At 45.9% G+C, this 19,364-nt stretch overlaps 1 protein-coding gene across 3 annotated transcripts in view; it reads left to right on the top strand.

The window, feature by feature from the left end:
• znf423 (zinc finger protein 423) overlaps window positions 1-19,364 on the top strand; it is a 209,821-nt gene that overhangs the window by 101,227 nt on the left and 89,230 nt on the right. For all 3 annotated transcript variants that reach the window (XM_049483701.1, XM_049483700.1, XM_049483702.1), the window contains exons 5-6: window positions 7,241-10,680; window positions 11,241-11,325. In XM_049483701.1, the coding sequence (XP_049339658.1) occupies window positions 7,241-10,680; window positions 11,241-11,325 (3,525 nt within the window). The remainder of the gene's footprint in view (window positions 1-7,240; window positions 10,681-11,240; window positions 11,326-19,364) is intronic.

The following is a 19,364-nucleotide window of genomic DNA, read 5'->3' as shown; positions in this document are numbered from 1 at the left end:
TCAGAGATCGACAGACATACAAGCATGTTTGAGAGTGAGAGAAGGGTCAGAGAGAGGACTATAAGGTGAGGGTCAATAAAAGACAGAGGTGAGTTTGTGGACAGGAAGAAGACGTAAAGAGTCAGGGATCGTGATAGAGTGAGTAAAAGAGAAGCTGAAGACTGAAGACGATGTGCAGTAGAAAGCAGGAGCAGATGCCAGATGTCTTGGCCTGCCGACGCTGGAACAGCAGAGAGCCTTGTTTTGGTACACTTCACATGTAATTAATGTGCAGCTGTTTAACGGTGCAGGCCCCTGCCGCTAACACACACCGTGCAGCACCGGAGTCAAACGCCTCTTAACCACTGCCAGTGCCCCTGTCGTCACGCAACATCCTTCTCTCCTTCTCTCTTCACCTTTCCTCTCCTTCTTTCTCTCTAGCACACACTCTTGCACACACAGCTAGCTTTCTCATATTTCTCATATACTACTTACATAGTGCTGTGGAAGCAACCTAAATCCTGTAGGGATTGATTTGCTGGTTTTTGGGAAACAAGGATTGCTGCATGTGTTTGAAGAGAGCCTATAGACCTGTAGGATAAGACTTGTGCATCTGGACAATAGAAAAAGAGTATTTGTGAGTCAAGGAAGTTTGTAGTGGGTTTGTTGTTTCTATGATCCCGGAAGTCATACGATCACTTTATATAGATAAATGAAAGGTGAGGATATTACGTGTATATATACAAACAAGTTTTTTTGTGTAAAAATACATGTTAAAACAGATGCAGGTAAACATAAATACACCAAAAAGTTTTAAAAATGTCAAATTTTGTAAAAAGTAGTTTGAATAAAAAAAATCCTTAACCAGCTTAACTTATTTTAAAAATTTGAAATTGTTTGTTTGTTAGCATGATGCACAGTATATTGTCAAAGCTGGACCAACACTGACTGGCTGCACATTTTATACTTTAGAGTGAAATTTGTCCTGTTTAATTGGATGCACTAAATTTGGGCACTGAATATGTGAGAATATCTGTATTAGTTATGCATAGTTCATATATGCATTTTGTGAATCATAAAAGTCTTTTTAAAAATATCATTGCACATTAAATATCATAATATCTATATTTTTACCATATCTGCTACCCCTATAAGGTAAAAAGAACATTTCTAATGCTCCAGGCGTTTTTAACCCATTGACAGTTACAATTTACACTACCTCAGGACCCCATTTAAATCAGAATGAGTCTTATATAATCTTTCAGTTTTCCATAGATCAGATTTGTTCACATGCTAATCAAAAGTACTATTATCTTGAGGTCCTAGTAGCCAAGTGATTAATTGTTCACACCAAATAATGGCAAAGCATTAAGATTCATAACTGCATGTTAGAGCCTCCAGTTGAATAAGTTACACAAAGTAGATGTTTGTATTCCTCTCATGAAAACTATTAGATCCAGAGAGATGTTCTGGAACAGTCAGCTTCCAGCTTTCTAATACGGTGTCCTCATTTTGGCTGTCCTTACCTGAGGGGTCTCCAGAGGGGATCTGGGGGGTTGTGAGTCCGGCTCTCAGCTGGCCCCATGTGTGTGTCCCCCCGCTCGCAGTCTCCGGCCCCCTGCCCTTCACCTTCTGCCCTGGGAATGAGGCCGGCTGCTCGGACGCTTTTGGGCGCCAACTGCTCCATATGGGCCGTGGGCAGCGCGAGTGTGTGTGTGCGCGTCCTCCAGGACTGTGGCCCCTGACAGACTGCCTGCGCTGTGACATCACCATTTCGAGTGTGTGTGTGTGTGTGTGTGTGTGTGTGTTAGGGAGAAAAAGAGGGAGAGATAGTGTAAGTAGGTGAACGTCCTCCAGGTTTCTGGTCTGTGGCAGACTTCCGGCTTAATGACATCAGTGTGTCATTGTGTGTGGGAGTGTCGGGCCAAAGTGTGTGTTTCTCTGTGTGTGTGTGTGTGTTATACACATTTCCAACATTTACCAGAAGGCAGGTGTAACCTACAAAATCATTTGAATCAATTCAAATGCTATACTTTTGTTTGCATTATTTCATATGGACTTTTTCATTTCCCTATTTTTGTGATCAAAAATCCATTCCAAAACATGGTTGTGTCTAAATATAAAAATAAAATCCATGTGTCAAAGTTCAGGGTTTTTCAGAGGCTAATGTAGCCACCAAAAACTAGACATCAGTCAGAAGTCATCACAAAGCTTTTCTGTATTTTTTTTTATGTCTGTGGGACATGTGTACCTTTGCTTTTGTTTTAGCTTTAGATTTATATTAGGCACATTTATGTATTTCGTAAATATGGAACATACTGTATGTATGACCATGTCCTGAATAAAACGCTAACAGTTTGTAAAGTGTGTGTGTGTAACTTCACATGATTGTGTGTCCTCTAGGAGATGGACCCTAACAGACTGGATCCCCTGGGCCTCCTGTAAGGCAGTGAGAGTTGTGCCAAGGGTCCGGCATGCACAGACTGGAGTGTCAGCTTCATAAAGCAGGCACTGTCAGTGGATAGAGGCGTGTGTGTGTGTGTGTGTGTGTGTGTGTCCAGTAGGAGCTAGCCCCTGACAGACTGTCTCCCTTGAGCAGCAGAGGGGCACAGAGCAGGCTGGGTGTGTGTCAGCATGGCTACCCAAGGGGACAGACTGGAACAGTATGGAGGAGCTGGACTGGAGTTTGTGTGTTTGCGTGTGTGTGTGTGTGTGTGTGTGTTTGTATAAATATCGTGTGTTCAGTATCCTAAAACAGGTGTTTGGTCTCTGAGACTGCACTCAAAGGACTGTTGACCATGTGGTCAGGTCCTGTGTATCCACCCCCCCCCCCCCCCCACCACCTCCTTTTTTCTTTTTTCTTTCTCTGTATCTCTCGGCCCAGCTTTGTCCTCTGTCATGTTTGCTTATGGCCGTTGCTGTGGAGAGAAAGGAAGGAAGGAAGACAGGGAAGAGTGAGGCCTTTCCCTTGGTGCAAGAGACCAAGAGACAGACAGGGTGACAAAGGAGAGAGAGATGTGATTTTTTTTTGTAGGTATATATGTAGGGATACACTGTGTGTGTATATCTCTCCCTCTCTGTCCCTATATATATATAGAGAGGGAGAGAGAGAAAGAACCTCTTGCAAGTTTGCTTTCCCCTGGCTGTTGCTCCAGGCTTGTCTGACTGGCGTGCTGGGCTGCCCTGTGGGAGCTCGGGTGGAAGTTGTTTTTCTGCCCCCTACGGTGCAGCTCTCCAGCCCGGGGCAGTGGGCAGAGGGCCAGGGGGAAGGGGCTGGGAGCCGGGCAGGGGGGCTGCTGGGAAAGGTGGAGGCCTGGGCAGGGGGCCAGGCTCAAAGGTGGAGGCAGCAGGGTTTTGGGTGGGGAGGGGGGGTTCTGGAATGCGACTAGGTGAAGGCAAAAGAGATATAAATGCTGAGCTGCCTCTGTCTCTAGAATTAGAAAAATAAGGCCGGGATTGTCGCACGATTTTCATCTACAGCGGCTGTGCAATACAGATAAAGGCGATTGGTTCCGATTAGTATTGGCAAGACTCTGTGCTAATAGCATTAGTGTGATAATGTCTGTGACCAACCACTGATTGCTGACTAGCCCTTGCTTTTGCCTCATCCTCTTAGCCTGTGGAAGTTGTCAAGAAGTGCATTCACCAGTATCTTGTTAAAGTTGATGTCCTTGTCCATAAAAAGAGATGTTTGGGGTTTTTGGCTAATGATAGACCTCATCTAAATAATTATTAGGTGCAAACTGCTGTGGCTAGCCATGATTTCACTTTGAACATCAGGGCAGCAGGCCATGTTCTTTTTTTCTTTCTGGCTCGCACTGTGCAAACTTTTTTCCATCTCTTGCGGATTTAGAAGTTTAGAAACCACTGCAGGGAGAGTAGAAACATATTGAGACCTTAGCAGAGGACAGAACATCATCTAATCTAGATTTCTTACAGAATTGATCTGGTCAGAACTGGATGTTTGCCTTCAATTTGTCGAGCCAGGAGGACTGAGATGATTCAGTGGATTATGCAGGAATGAATATGGAGCAGGCTTAGTGCATGCTTGGTGCAGCTCATATGATAGATGCATACTTATTATTGTCTACTCATGTGTTAACACTGTCTATTGTCAATCTTCTGTAATGGCACGCGTACATGTTAGCTTTGGGTGGCTTGGTGAGCGCAGCAGCACTGCATGTTGTCAGTGTGTAAGCCTTCCCTGTATGTGTCCAGTCCTTAATGAACAGGCCAACCGGGCTGGTCCCTGCAGTAGGGCCATTCACAAAAGACTCAGCACCATGCCTGGGATGGTTCTGCTTTTGGGAGAGATGGAGGGGATCCCTCCGTGCCTTTCCTGTTCTTTTCTGTCGTTCTCTTTTTCTGTCTCTCTATCTCTCTTTCGCTCCCCCCGTCCTTGTGTCTGATGAGCAGGAAGAGGACAGACGTCAGACTGGGCAAGTCTTCATTACAGCCCATCCACCATGTTTCTGGCCCGGCATGCCGGCGCATTGGCCAGCCCATTAGCCAGGCCGGCATGGTCCGCTCTGGCCCGAGCTGATGGCGGCATGGTGGTGTTCGTGGGGAGAGGGGGGTGCTCTTGAAGGAGAAGCGGCCACCGATCAGGTGCTGTCGGTGGTTTCTTCTGTCACCATGTGTGTTCATTATTACGTCCTCCAATTATCAAGCCCCTGCTCCAAGCAGGGTGGCTAGTCTGTCCCTGGACATCAGAGTATGTGCGGCTGCTGCTTCTATCCCCCACCAACCTCCCTCTCTCCATCCTTCCGTGCTGCACTCCTCCCCTCCACCTGGGACGGGGCCGGCAAGGCGAAGGCCAGCGCCACTGGAGCAGCCACTAGGACAGCCTGTTAATGCAGTAATGAGTGAGTCACAACATGAAAGACAGTTTGGAGACAGAAGGAACGGGAATGAGTAGGAAAGTGTGTGACCGAGAGAAAGGAGAGGGAGAAAGAAACAGGCCTGTGAGAAAGAGAAAAAGAAAGAATGCCATCAGGGCTGCTGGAAGCAAACTTAGCGCTAAGGAGAAAGTGAGGGAGCGCTGGAGAATCATGAGTTTCTGAGACTGTTCCCATTTCTGGGTGCTCTCCCCCTCTCCCTTCCCCTCCCTTTCGCTTTTTCTCCTCTCTTTCTTTCTGTTTCTTTTCTAATTTAACTTTTCATTGAAATTTCTTACCCTGTTTAGCGCTCTTGCCAAGTCCCCCGGCGGACGGATGACAAAAGCCCTCTAAAAGCCATGTGATCTTCCATTTTCCGAACAGCCACACTTCTGAGGATTAAGGCTATTTAATGACTATAATCTCCCTCTTTCTCAAAAGTGATTTCTCACATTCTGTCGCAGTCAGAGGGATTGCATTAGCATTAATAGATTTATAATTCGCCAGAATGACCACATGTGCCAGGAGTTTTTTTCCCCCTCCACCCTCCCTCCTCTTCTGTCTCCATTCTTCATCCTCCTCTTAGTTCTTTTCCCTTTTTTTGCCTCCTTTTCTCGGGCTCCGTGCTCGAGCAAGTGTTTCTTTGTATCTCTTGCCCCGTGGTAGCGTGCGTGGTGGCTGTGCTGCGGCAGGCAGGCTTACCTGTCAGTCAGCATAACACCCCCCTCCCTCCTGTCTTTTCCCCTCTCTTACCCTTCTATCCCCTCCTCTCACCTCCACAGTGTCCAGATCAGAGGTTAGTCTGTCAGGGGCCACGGCCTTATTGTGTAGCCAAAGAATTCACCACAGTTAAGTCCCTTATGGGCTTTCATTCAGGCCTCTTTCATTGGGGCGCCGAGGCACTCTCTCTCCTGTGTCGCCGGGGTTTAGGTTGTTTTGGGATGGCTCTTATCCTGACATGGACACAAAAGCTTGCGCTGAGTGAGGGGGGTGGTATAGTGACTGGAGCAGGAGGCACAGAGGGTGTCTTACTGTAATCTGAGAAAGTGACAGAGGCTGAGAGAGAAGGAGAGAAACAGCAGAGAAGACACGAACATCTATGCTGTTGCTTTCTTTCTTCTCAGTAAATGTTAGTGGTCTAGGTCACTTGCTGTCTTTTTTGTTGTGCTAACTGTGTAAGCGTTTTCATATAGATGAATGTGACATTTCTTTCTCTATATCTCTATTCTTCTGTGTGCGTGATTTTTTTTTTTTTTTTTACTTTAGCAGCCTGTGAATTCATTTCTTGCTTGGAGCTAAATTCATAATTCATGGTTTTACAAATTTCTGCCCACAAACCCCCGTGGAGATTTATTTGTTCTGCACAGCACCTACATTTTAAAGTGGATCGATTCATCACATGAATTTATTTTCCACAAATTCTGCTGCGCTCACCTTTGTGCGCACAGGGAGAGTGGGCGGAAGTGAAATCCTACTATTGCCATATGGAGTTACAATTATTTGTGTTTTGTACAGTACGGGCTGACGTGCGGCACTTTTTCTTTGTACAGTTTTGCTTATTTCTGTTTCAACGCCAGGGCAAAACTTGCAACACTGTTTCAGCAGTCTTCAAGGTATTACTGAACTGTGTTTAGAACATGCAAGCCTGCCGTTATGTTGGCTCATCAGTATGGATGGAGTTTTTAGGAGCTGTGGAGTGGAAGTGGATTTACTCTCTGTAAACATTTGGGTTTCTGGAATGTGAAATACCAGAGGCTTTCACTCTTTTTTTTTTTTGCAGCACGTTAACAGGGAACGTAAAATGAAATAAAGCAAACAAACAGGCAGTGATAGAAAATTCTGTGTTTGTCTGAGCCACAGTGGGACTGTGCACACGCAGCAGCCCTGCTCAATAAGTCATGAGCTCTCTCCCTTGCTTTCCTTTGGAGGCTGCTAGTTGAGATGCTAAATAGATGACGTTTGGACTGTGTCAGGCCCCATCAGATTGCACAAAACAGGGCAGAATTAAGTACATCCCGCTTTGTATATATTTGTATAATATATGTGTGCGGCGCGATCTGGACTGGCCCTGTGTTTGCACAAACAGCAAAAAAGATATAAATAATCCGATGCTTTGATTTTACACACATTGTCCTGTAAATGGACCGTCTCTAATCGCTTTTGAGAAGGTTTTCAATCTGGTGGCCATAATGAAAAATATGATAAATCCAAATCTGGAGACAGGGTGAGCTTGTTTGCAGAGGGAACATGAAAGGATAAAATAATATATTTCTGTCCTTATTTCTCCACTCCTGTGGGATTGGATGTCTTTAGTTCTTTGCTTCTATTTAGATAATTTTTCTCCCTCTTTAACATTTTAATTCTGTCTGTGTTTTGCATTGCAGATGGCGACGATGACCCGGGGCTCTCCTGGGTGGCGTCCTCTCCCTCCAGCAAAGACGTGGCATCGCCATCGCAGATGCTGGGGGATGGCTGCTGCGATCTGGGCATGGGCACGGGGGAGGAGGAAGGAGGCTCTGGCCTGCCCTATCCCTGCCAGTTCTGCGACAAGTCCTTCAGCCGCCTCAGCTACCTGAAGCGCCATGAGCAGATCCACAGCGACAAACTGCCCTTCAAGTGCACCTTCTGCAGTCGGCTCTTCAAGCACAAGCGCAGCCGAGACCGCCACGTCAAACTGCACACCGGCGACAAGAAGTACAGCTGCCAAGAGTGCGAGGCTGCCTTTTCACGTAGTGACCATCTCAAGATTCACCTGAAGACGCACAGTTCCAGTAAACCCTTTAAGTGCAGTGTTTGCAAAAGAGGATTCTCCTCCACCTCCTCGCTACAAAGTCACATGCAGGCCCACAGGAAGAACAAGGAGCACATGGCAAAAAAAGACCAAGGAAAAAGAGATGGATCTACAGGCGATGCAGCTGACCAAGACCAGGACCTGTACATGTGCGATTACTGCGAAGAAACTTTCAGCCAGACAGATGAGTTAGAGAAGCATGTGCTTACGCGCCATCCCCAGCTTTCAGACCGTGCAGAACTACAGTGCATCCACTGCCCAGAGATCTTCACTGATGAAGGCACCCTGCTCACCCATATTGACCGAACACATGCCAACAAGAAACACAAGTGCCCCATGTGTGCAGAGCAGTTTTCATCAGTAGAAGATGTCTACTGCCACCTGGACAGCCACCGGCAACCTGACTCCAGCAACCACAGTGCTAGTCCTGATCCAGTACTTGGCAGTGTGGCGTCCATGAGCAGCGCCACTCCCGACTCTAGCGCATCGCTGGAGAGAGGATCCACTCCAGACTCAACCCTCAAACCCACACAGGGTAGGCGCAAACTAGCCCCGTCCTCTGATCAAGATGAAGGTTGGTCAGGAAAGATAACTTATAGTTGCCCTTATTGCTCCAAGAGAGATTTCAACAGCCTGGCAGTTCTGGAGATTCACCTGAAGACTATTCATGCAGACAAACCTCAGCAGAGTCACACCTGTCAACTGTGTCTGGACACGCTGCCTACACTTTACAATCTAAATGAGCATGTGCGCAAAGCACATCGATCCAGTGGAGGCTCAGCATCCAGCTTTCCCCTTTTACAGTTCAGTAATGTGTCTGCTTTTCATTGCAACTACTGCCCCGATATGTTTGCAGACATCAATAGTCTGCAGGAGCACATCCGTGTCTCTCACTGCTTGCCCGGTGGTGTGGTTGCTGGCTCCACCACATTGGAAGGAAACCATGCCTTCTTCTGTAATCAGTGCTCAATGGGTTTCCTTACGGAATCCTCCCTCACTGAACACATCCAGCAGACCCACTGCAACAGTGGTGGTGGCGGCGGCGGTGGTGGTGTGACCAAGATGGAATCCCCAGTATTGCAGGCATCGCAGTCCTTCATGGAAGTCTACTCCTGCCCCTACTGTACCAATTCTCCAATCTTTGGTTCACTTCTCAAGCTCACCAAACACATCAAGGAGAATCATAAAAACATCCCACTAGCCAATAACAAACGTAAAGTGAAAGTGGCAGATCTGAGCCCGGCCTCCTCTGATGTGGAGATCTCCTCCCCTAAACGCCACAGAGTGACAAGTGATGGCACAGGTGCTAATGGTGATTACCCCTGCAATCAGTGTGATCTTCGCTTCACCAGCTTTGAGAGTTTCCAGACCCACCTCAAGTCCCACTTGGAACTCCTACTAAGGAGACAGTCCTGTCCTCAATGCAACAAAGAGGACTTTGACTCTCAAGAGTCTTTGCTGCAGCACTTGACCATCCACTACACTACAACCTCCACACAGTATGTTTGTGAGAGCTGTGACAAGCAGTTCTCATCGGTTGATGACCTGCAAAAGCACTTGCTGGACATGCACACGTTTGTGCTGTACCACTGCACATTGTGTCAGGAGGTGTTTGACTCCAAGGTCTCCATCCAAGTGCACCTGGCTGTCAAACATAGCAATGAAAAGAAAATGTACCGTTGCACAGCATGCGCCTGGGACTTCCGTAAGGAGACTGACCTGCAGGCACACGTGAAGCACACTCACCTGAGCCAACCCTCTGGGCCTGGGGTTACCGGCAAAGCTCGCAAATGCATATTCTGTGGGGAGAGTTTTGGCACAGAAGTGGAGCTCCAATGCCACATTACAACCCACAGTAAGAAATTTAACTGCCGCTTTTGTGGCAAGGCCTTCCAAGCCATTGTGCTGCTGGAGAGACATCTCAGAGAGAAGCACTGCATGTTCGATGGAGGAAATGGCAATGGAAATGGGGGAAGTCAGAATGGAACTCCAAATGGAGTGACTCAAAGCTCTAAGCGTGGAGGAGGAGGAGGTTCAACAATAGCTGCTGAGCAGGCAGACCTTCAAAACATGCTTTTGAAGGGAGGATCCCAAGAAACTGCCAACAGCCATGAAGCCAGTGGAGGAGAGGAGGAGATTGATGCCTCAGAACCTATGTATGCTTGTGACATCTGTGGTGCGGCATATACCATGGAGTCCTTGCTCCAGAACCACCGGTTGCGGGATCATAATATAAGGCCCGGCGAGGATGATGCAGGATCCCGTAAAAAGAAGGCAGATTTTATCAAGGGCAATCACAAGTGCAATGTCTGCTCAAGAACCTTCTTCTCAGAGAATGGCCTGAGGGAACATGCCCAAACCCACCGTGGCCCAGCCAAACACTACATGTGCCCCATCTGCGGAGAGCGTTTCCCCTCTCTGCTCACCCTCACAGAGCACAAGGTCACGCACAGCAAGAGCCTGGACACAGGCACCTGTCGGATCTGCAAGATGCCCCTGCAAAGTGAAGAGGAGTTCATTGAGCACTGCCAGATGCATCCGGACCTGAGGAACTCACTGACAGGCTTCCGGTGTGTGGTCTGCATGCAGACGGTCACCTCAACGCTGGAGCTAAAGATCCATGGCACCTTCCACATGCAAAAGCTGTCCTCATCAGGGGGTAGTGGTGGGGGAGGAGGGTCAGCCTCATCATCTCCCAATGGCCAGTTGCAGGCCCACAAGCTGTATAAGTGTGCACTCTGCTTGAAAGAGTTCAAGAACAAGCAGGAGCTTGTCAAGTTGGATGTCAATGGCCTACCCTTCGGGCTGTGCGCCGCCTGCATGAGCCGAGGCACCAACGGTCAGACATCCAGTGGGGTCGTAACTCCTCAGGAGCAAGGGGAGAAGGGTGCCACTGGGCTGCGATGCCCTGAGTGTGCTGTAAAGTTCGAGACCGTGGAAGATCTGGAAAGCCACGTTCAGGTAGACCATCCTGAGATGAGCCCAGAGACCAGTGGAGCAAAGAAAGTGGCAGAGGCTTCACCTGTTCCTAAGGTGAGTGTTAATCATTTTCTTTGTTGCTAGAATTTCATATGAACTGCAGCTAAAATGCGGGTATAGATCATAAAAGGTTCTTCTGTCACTATGTAACAGATACGCAAAATGATTTGAACTTAGCTAGGGATATTTTATTGCGTAATCAGAAGCTTGTCTAGGATTTTCTATTTTGTATTTTTCTTTTTGTTTTCTGTTGTCAGATGTATTGCTAGCAAACATTTTACAGTAGCTTTTCTTTTTTTTTTAGTCTTGACTTCCCAGTGTGTACTGGCTTGTAGAGAGATGTGTGAATTCATGACTGCATTACAGTGGGCCCCAGAGGGTTCTGCTGTCTCATCCTGCTGGGCCATTGTACAGCCTGTTCGCTCTGCTAGATATTGACAGTGAACTTCCAAGGTCGCTCTTTACCTCAGTGCTTTTGTCTTGGCTCAGTGTAACAGATAGTAAAATCTTGATAGCAAGTTTCTGAGCGAGAGTGTGTGCAACAGTGTGTGTGTGATTGCGTTGCGAATGAAGTAACCTGTTTGACTTCCAGTATTCTGTGCCTTGTCTTGCAGAAGAAGACGTATCAGTGCATCAAATGCCAAATGACCTTTGAGACGGAACGCGAGATCCAGATCCATGTTGCCAATCACATGATAGGTGAGTGGAACACCTTTGCTGTGAGCGAGTGTGTGCGCGAGTCTGTGTGTTTGTGAGTATCTGTGTATTTGTGTGCGCTCGCGTGGCTGTTTGCCAGCCGTTCCTCCTGCACTCCTCTCGTGCCCGCTGCCCTGGCCCTGCCCAGCCCTCTCTCTCTCTCACTCTCCCTGCTCACAGGTGTGAGAGAGACAGGTGAAATGAACAGCTCTATTTCTGGAAGCGCAGACGTCGCTCTCGACAGCTGTTCCATTGTTTAACACTTGACTGCGCAGCTGAGGCCACGGCTGCGGGTCTGATTGCTCTGTTAACTCTTCACCACGCAGCCGAGCCTGGGACTGCAGGTCTCACTCCTTCTGCAAAGGCCAACAAACAATTAGGTTCTTTGCGTTTTGTTTTTTTCCCTTCACTTCATTCCCGGTGCACATCTTTGGCAATTACCTGTTCAGTTGTTTTTGTTTATTTTTTTTACCTCTCTGCTTTGAACAAGGGCATGCTGCTTATGTGCAATACAAAATACACCATATTTTGTGTAGCACAGTTCATTTATGTTCTGTATTGTAGCGTTGGCAAGAAGTGTAAGGTTATTATTTATTGTGAGGTCTGTAATTCTTGCGGCAGAGTTGATTTAGTATTTTTGCACCTCACATAATGTGGTATAGATTTGATGCTAACTAAGGACAAGGGCTAGATGGTAGAGGGTATGACAAAGAATTAGCATGAGCCAAAGGAAGGCAGCAGCATTAAAGTGCTTCCCCTGCCTGTTCTAATTATGTTTGGCAAATCTTCTGACGGGTTTAACCAGACGTTAGCTTGGTAAAGCGCTGAGTCAGGCCGTCGTGATTTCCACCCGGCCGGACGACGTTTCCCCAGCCCAGCCCAGGCTGTGGCGGAGTTGTGCTGCACTGTTTCCCCAGCAGTTGTTTTATGTGCTTCCTCCCTCTGTGCTGTTATTCTTTAAGTAATAATTGCTGCAGCAGCAGACTGTAGTGTAGATTAACGAGCAGGGCCTGTGAGTAATTTCACAGAACAATTGGCGCAACACCCCGGGCCTTAGCGACTTCTTCAGGCTTGACAGTCCAGGCTGGAGTGGAAGAGCCTGATATATCCACTTGCTTCTACTTTAAGAGGGCGTCGAGTTGGCTACCTAAACTGAGTGCAACTGCTACTGCAACTGAGTCCCTACAGCCTGCAGCTGGTGTTCATTCTGCATTTCGTCCTTCTGGAGGGAAGGAGGGATAATTCTGCATTTAATTGAACATGCCCTCAGACATATTCTAATTTCCTCCCTCCAGGTAAATGAACATGGCAGTGAATGGCACTTAATTACTTCTATATTCAGATCCCTATCCTTTACTAGACAAAAAGTGTACCTTCTATACCTTATCCTTTGCCCAACCCACTCCTGAATCATCTAACATTAGGTACATCTTACCTACTACAGTCTGCACTCTTAGGTAAAAAGGTGTTCTTTGAGAAATGTCATAAAAGAACATCAAAAGTTTTTTTTATTGTTCCATAAAGAACAGTGTTTGTATTTAAAATGTGTGTTTGAATGTAAATAATCTTTAAATGTCTACAGAACCTTCTTTAACCTTTTTAAGTTGAAATGTTCTTCACACCCGCTGTTGGTTCTTTGTGGCATCGCTCAAAAACGATTAGAAGCACCGTTATGTGTACGAGTGTGGACCATGCCACGATTGCTCCCCCCTCCGCTTCTTTGCTCGTTCTTCTTCCCTCTTGGAGCCGCTGATGGTGGAGATAGGGGCCCATGAGCGAGAGGGGAAGGCGGATCGCCTGCCTCTCCCCGCCGCCATGGAGGGAATTTTGGGTTAATTAACATCGTAATTGTCAGAAAAGCTGGAGGAGATTAATTATGGAATTGAGGCAGATTATTTTAAGTGCTGTTATTATTTTATTATTTTTTTCCACCCCTCTTCAAAGATTGATGACGTCTTGGCATAATAAAAAAAAGGGAGAGCAGTGTATTAACCTTTATCAGACGGCGTGTTAGCCGGCAGAAAATTGCAGCGAGATCACAGAGGAGCTCTAACTGCGGAACACTCTCGCTCCGCTCCTCTCCTTTCTGCTGGAGATTACGAAACAATCATTAAAAAGCTACACTATCTGTCAGCTTTGATATATGACTAGCGAGGATATTATAAGGCTTTGATATTCCAGCCCCTCGTTTTCTCATCGAAATCCACGAGGATGCCTTGAGCTTCGTAACAAAATGGTGTCTGTGGTTTGCTGTGATGCTCTGCCATTTGCTCCTCTGTATTGCATTCTTTATTGCATTCCAGCAAAGGGCATTCCATTTTACTGTGCAGACGACATCAGCTCAGTTTAGTCAAGAGGCGGGTTTAGAGGTCATGTGACTTGTTAAGGAAAAAAGAATAGATAAAGCTTATTTGCCTATTTAGACTAAGTACAAATTTTGCACCTCCCCACGCTTTGGAGATTATCGACACATCCTCCTTTTGAGATGTAAAAATCTGCATCTGGACCCAAATTTTGCGTTCATTTTGGGTTGATTTGCACCTCACATCTTGTTTAAAATTACAAGTAACCAGAACATGGACCGCAAAGTATAGCCCTCATGTGTAGAGAGAGGAAATTAAAGGCAGCAAAAGAGGACAAGGAGCAGAAAAAAAAAATAGTAAAAGCAATGGTATTTCTAGCCCTGTTTTTACAGAAACTAAACATTAGTGTTGATTTGAGGATTTAGATGTGTATGCACTTGAGGTGTGTGAGTGTGTTTTGAGTGCTGTGCGCCTCTTTGCTGTGCTTTGTCTTTGCCCATCGGCCCCTGGCCATTTTCACCCACATACCCAGCGATGAGCCTAAAATGTGATTGACATCTCATATGAGTGTGTCAGTAACACCCTCACTCACACTTCCAGCCTTTTCTACCTTTCCTGCTCTGCATGTTTGCTGACACACCTTTTTGTATCACACCGTCAGCCCACCCCCACCCACCAGCTCTGATGTTTGTGAAGGTGTGATCATACCTTTCCAAAAGCCCTTCTTTTCTATATCTCACGTGTTCCCCCACTTTTCTCTCTTCCTCTTGCTTTTCCTCCCTCCCTCTTTTCTCCTCATCTCCAAGTGATCATTACCGCTGAGGTGACACCTCATCTCAATCAGTTTAACCAGTCAAACCTGCAACATCTGCTCCTCCTATGCTCTCCCGTCTACTCCTCTCCTCCTCCAACTGTGATCTCCCCACCGCTCCGCAGTGTGTGTGTCGTTTCCTGTGCAGTCACTTCGCTCCACTGGCAGGCCCCTGGGGAGCATGGGATACAAATGCACCCCAAAAAAAGCTAAAGGAAAAAAAATGAGAAGCAGCCACCCCCATGCGCCCGTCTCAGTCATGGGGGCTTCCTGAGAAGTGCAGAGATCTCTGATGTCATCTATAGCATTGAAAGGACCAGGAGTAGTAGATGACTGTGACAAAAACCGGTGTTGGTTTTAAGTCTCTCGGCTGTCGACTGCACGTCGCTCAGTGTAAGTGGAGGTGAGCCGAGCGGAGGGATTCGACGCAGGGCTCGGGCTACCACGGTCTGTTGGAAAAGGAGCTTGATTACTCAGCGACGGGAGGGAGGAGGGGTGGAGAAAAAAAAAACTGCCTGGTGTTTTAATTAATCCGACTGGTGCGGCAGGCAGGCACGATCAGAGCGCCGTTCTCCAGGAGGCGGCGGGCCTGGAGGAATGTGGGTTTATTTTTCCCTCTGCCTGTTGATTGAACCCGTCTGATTATTTAATGTAGATGCGAGCGCGCGGCTGTGTGGAGAGACTGTGTAAAAAAAAAAAAACACACTGTGCCCTCGCTCAGACGCGCCGGTGTGTGATTACTGAGAGCAAATTTCATTAATGCACCTCCTATGTCAGTGAATACATGATCAGCCAAACCAGGCTCTTATGAGATGCATATATACATAAGGCTATACGGTATGGCCAGTGCAGTGAAAGCATAAGTACAGTCAGAACAGGAGGTTTTTTAGTGTTTCATAGCTTACCACAATCTTAATTTGTCATATAGAAAGGTCCTTCAGGTGCATCATTGATGATATGATTGGTGCACCTTTGCGACAAACGTTGCGTTATGATTAAGCAAACATACACTTGAGGTTAGTGCTATAACATGTTATATTGGCACTGCTGTGGTGCGATTGTAGATCAGAACAGCAGTGCCAATTTTACGCATTAGAGTACGAACCTCAAGTGTATTATTGCGATTATACCACAGTTCCATTATCCCTGTTTATTGAAAGATTTTGGATCTAAGAGGACAAGAAAATATGATCTGTTAAGTTATAAGCACTCCAAGTTAAAATAGTTCCATTGCTGCTCTGTTTGTAGCTGCGCTGTTTGGCTTGTACACGCTGCATTGTTGCTAGGTTACATGTATGTGGCGGAATAATACATGGAGAGCTTCGGTTACATTGCATTACCGGCTGATAATGGTACTCATAAAACACCTCTCAGCCAATCACATTGCTAGGTCGTAACTTACTGTGGTATAATAAAGAACATGTAACACTTCTGACACAGATGTGCAAATGCACACTCATAGCTTGACTACTGTACAACCATAAGCAACCTACTGTTAGGCTTGGGCTCAAAAAAAGTATGAAGCCCCCCAACATTGAGTTTTGGAACATTTGATAAACTATGATCTTTGAAATGGTAATGCACCATCTAGTACTTTTGAAATAAGTTACGCATGAGGTGGTGTGGCGATGGTCAAATAAAGAGATATAATGGATTTTTGAGTGTAGGAAGAGATGCAGGACATATAGCTAGTAATAATTATTATGGTAGGGTGGATGCAAACCAGAATGCTACTACTACTACTGTACAGTAGACATGTTTGTATTCCTATGTTTGTCAGATGTCCTTTTTTATCATTTCTTTAGGCACAGTGTCTTACAAGTGCTAAATAATTGTCAACATTGTTTTCATCAGCCCCAAGGACACTTACTTTTTTCCCACAAAGAGACTAAACAAGCATGCTCACACACCTCTCTCGCACATGCACATTACCACTCTTTTTTAGGCTATTTAACTCGGTACTCGGTACATCTTACTATTGGAGGTTCAGTTTAAGGGGCTTCTTTTCCAAGGGTCGCTCGCCCCACCCACCCCCAACCTCATGCAGTAAAACCATGGCTAGCCAAAGCAACTCTATATATGATGCCTGCCAGGCAAGAGATGCACATAATCACAGTAATAATAGTGATAATATTCCATCCTGTCCACAGCCTGCTACTAAATTACGGGAGGTTAACTCCAGACCCCCTCATTTCCTCTGTGAGTGACAGCCCGGCACTGCGCTCTGTTATCTGTTATACCTGCTTTTACCGAACACCCCCACGCCCCCTCTAAACTACAGGACAGGACGGTCTGAGAGAGAGGGAGGAGAATTAGAGGAGGAGTCCACATGAATGCACTGCTTGGGAAACAGTAGGAGACTTAGCCTGTTTTAAAAATGTATTTATTTATTTATTTATTTAAGCATAAAAGCTTTGTGTAATCATTGTTGGTGTTCAATTTTGGAAGATTTAGCAACACGTATTAGCAACAAATATTCATTGGTTTGACAAAATGAATGTTTATGAATGTATATCCTTTTTTTAAGGGATTACTACATTGCCCAGCATTCATTACATGCAAAGTACATCACACACAAATACAGAATCCTCTCAGATTTCTAGCAGAACTTGATCCTGTGGTTTTATTATTTTTGTTTTTGATCAGAATGATCAGATTGCAACAACCAGCATACAATTAATGCCAAATATCTAAACAAGGCCTAGAGGTAACATGGCCTTAAATTTAAACCTATAATTTTACAGATTTATCTAACAAGGACTAAACGAATGTACAACATTAAGAGCGTTTACATTCATGTTTCTAATCAGATTACTACACATTACTACAGATTACTACATTACTGCAACTGATTATTCATGTAAAAAACATATACCTATTTCTCAGATTAAAGAAAGGTCCAAAAATCAGATTAACAGATACGATAAAGGTAGCTTGTTTTTTGCTCAACAATTCGCAAATGAAAACAATTTGATATATCTCAATATAAATATTTTTACTCAGATTTCTTAGTCTGTGCATGTGTGAAAACAGACCCTGGTACCCTGGAAATTAGCTCACAACATTTAGCACAGCACCTATAAGATGGCAAACGAAATGGTTTTAAAGCAGGCAGCGTCCATTGTTTGTGGGTACAAGTGGGAACACTTTGTACGCTGTTCTAGTGCTTCTTAAATCACTGGGAGAAGGAGAGGCGGCGGAGAGGCGGAGGTTAGTTAAAGTGTGAGTGGTTTTCAGTGAGTAAGCTCAGTGGGTTTACCTTCATTTTAATATAGCAGAGCCCCACTGAGAAAGGCCTCCAGGTCCTCTGCTGGGCTACCCCCACGAGGTGTGTGTGTGTGTGTGTGTGTGTGTGTGTGTGTAATCACAGTCATGGGGGTGCTTGGGTTTTAATTTTAGTCTCCATTTAGCGCTGCCCCCCCTTGATGCCTACCCGCGCTCTGCGGCGCGCCCTGCTGGTGGGGGGGAGAAAGGCGTGTGCGCACACACGCTCACATACACACAAACATACACTCACACCAGCATATATACACACACAGATACACACATACACACCCACTCACACACACTCACACCTGCAGGGGGCACCCCGTGGGTCTGCAGCTGCACAGCGGAAAACAATAAAGCCCCCGGAAAAAAAGGAGCCGGCGCGTTCCTGAGAGACCCCCACACACAAAGACAGAAAGAGAGAGAGAGATAGAGAGAGAGAGGGTCTAAAGCAACAAACAAAGCAACAACCAAGACGTAACAACGAAAACAATTCATGAAGGATCCAGGCCTAGGCTGCTTCCTGTGCTGATTTTGACATGCTCTTGACGTTCCTTGTGATAAGGTGGGATGTTCTGGAGCGTTTCCGTTTTGCTAGGCAGCGCAGGCTCGCTCTGCTCTTTGGTATGTTTGTCTGAGTGTTATGTGCTCCTCAGGGCTCTGCTGTTTTTCTCTAGTTTTCGTATTCTTTGAGTGTGTGGGCAGAATGGTGAAAAGTGTGTCTGTGTGTGCGATGTGTGTGCGTGAGGACGGACATGCGGAGAGAGGAAAGAGCGGAAGGGGGCTTACTCATTTCATTTCCCTCCCTCTCTCTCCATCTCTCTCTTCTGCTCTCTCTCCATCTCTCTCTCTGCCTCTCTCCATGCCTCTGTTCGGCACGTCATGAGGAAAAGCATGCAGACACTAATGCTGCACTAATCACCAGCGCCCAGAACTCACAGCACGCCCACTCTCCTCTCAATCGCCCTTAATCAGCCAACACATTTCAATTAGCATATTGTGTTTAACCTCACTTTCATCTGCCTTTATTAGTGGATTGAGCTGTAGTCAGCCTCTTCACCCCCCTCTGTCCGTCTGTCTCTTACTCGCTCACTCACCCTCTCCCATATTTTGCTCCTTTTTCCAGTAAATGGATACAGTCAGGAGAGAGAGGGCTTGTGTAGTGTGTCATTAAGATTATTGCAGGCCCTGAGTGGAAAAATAAAGGCGTGGACTTTTGGACCAATATCTTAATATTTCCAGCTCCATTTTTCTTTTCATTCAGCATGACACTTGCATCGCTGCTGACCTTATCATCCACAGCGCAACAGGTATCACTGCGTCCTGTAAGCAGTGTTTATTAAAGACATATGGTAGTTGTAAAACCTGGGCAAATTTGAGAAAGAAAAAATTCTATGCGGCATTTCAAAATACATGAGTGATATTGGCTTAGTGCTTAGTTGGTGACTTAGTTTGTATTTAATTGTCCAGTAGTTAGATCAGTTACCATTATATCATGGCCATTGTAGTTTATTTAGGTAGTTTAGTTAGTCAGCTGCTGTTAGGTTGGACATTTTTTTTTATTCTTTCACATCTTTCATTTTTTCTTTTTTTCCCCCCACATTTAAGTTTTTTTTCTTAATACTGGAATTCTTACATCTGTGGTTTCTGCATTTGGAAAA

The sequence above is a fragment of the Astyanax mexicanus genome, chromosome 9 (assembly GCF_023375975.1).
Source record: "Astyanax mexicanus isolate ESR-SI-001 chromosome 9, AstMex3_surface, whole genome shotgun sequence".
NCBI classification, from domain to species: Eukaryota; Metazoa; Chordata; class Actinopteri; order Characiformes; family Acestrorhamphidae; genus Astyanax; species Astyanax mexicanus.
The sequence above is the reverse complement of the archived record's forward strand: the minus strand, read 5'-3'. Positions and strand labels throughout refer to the sequence as shown.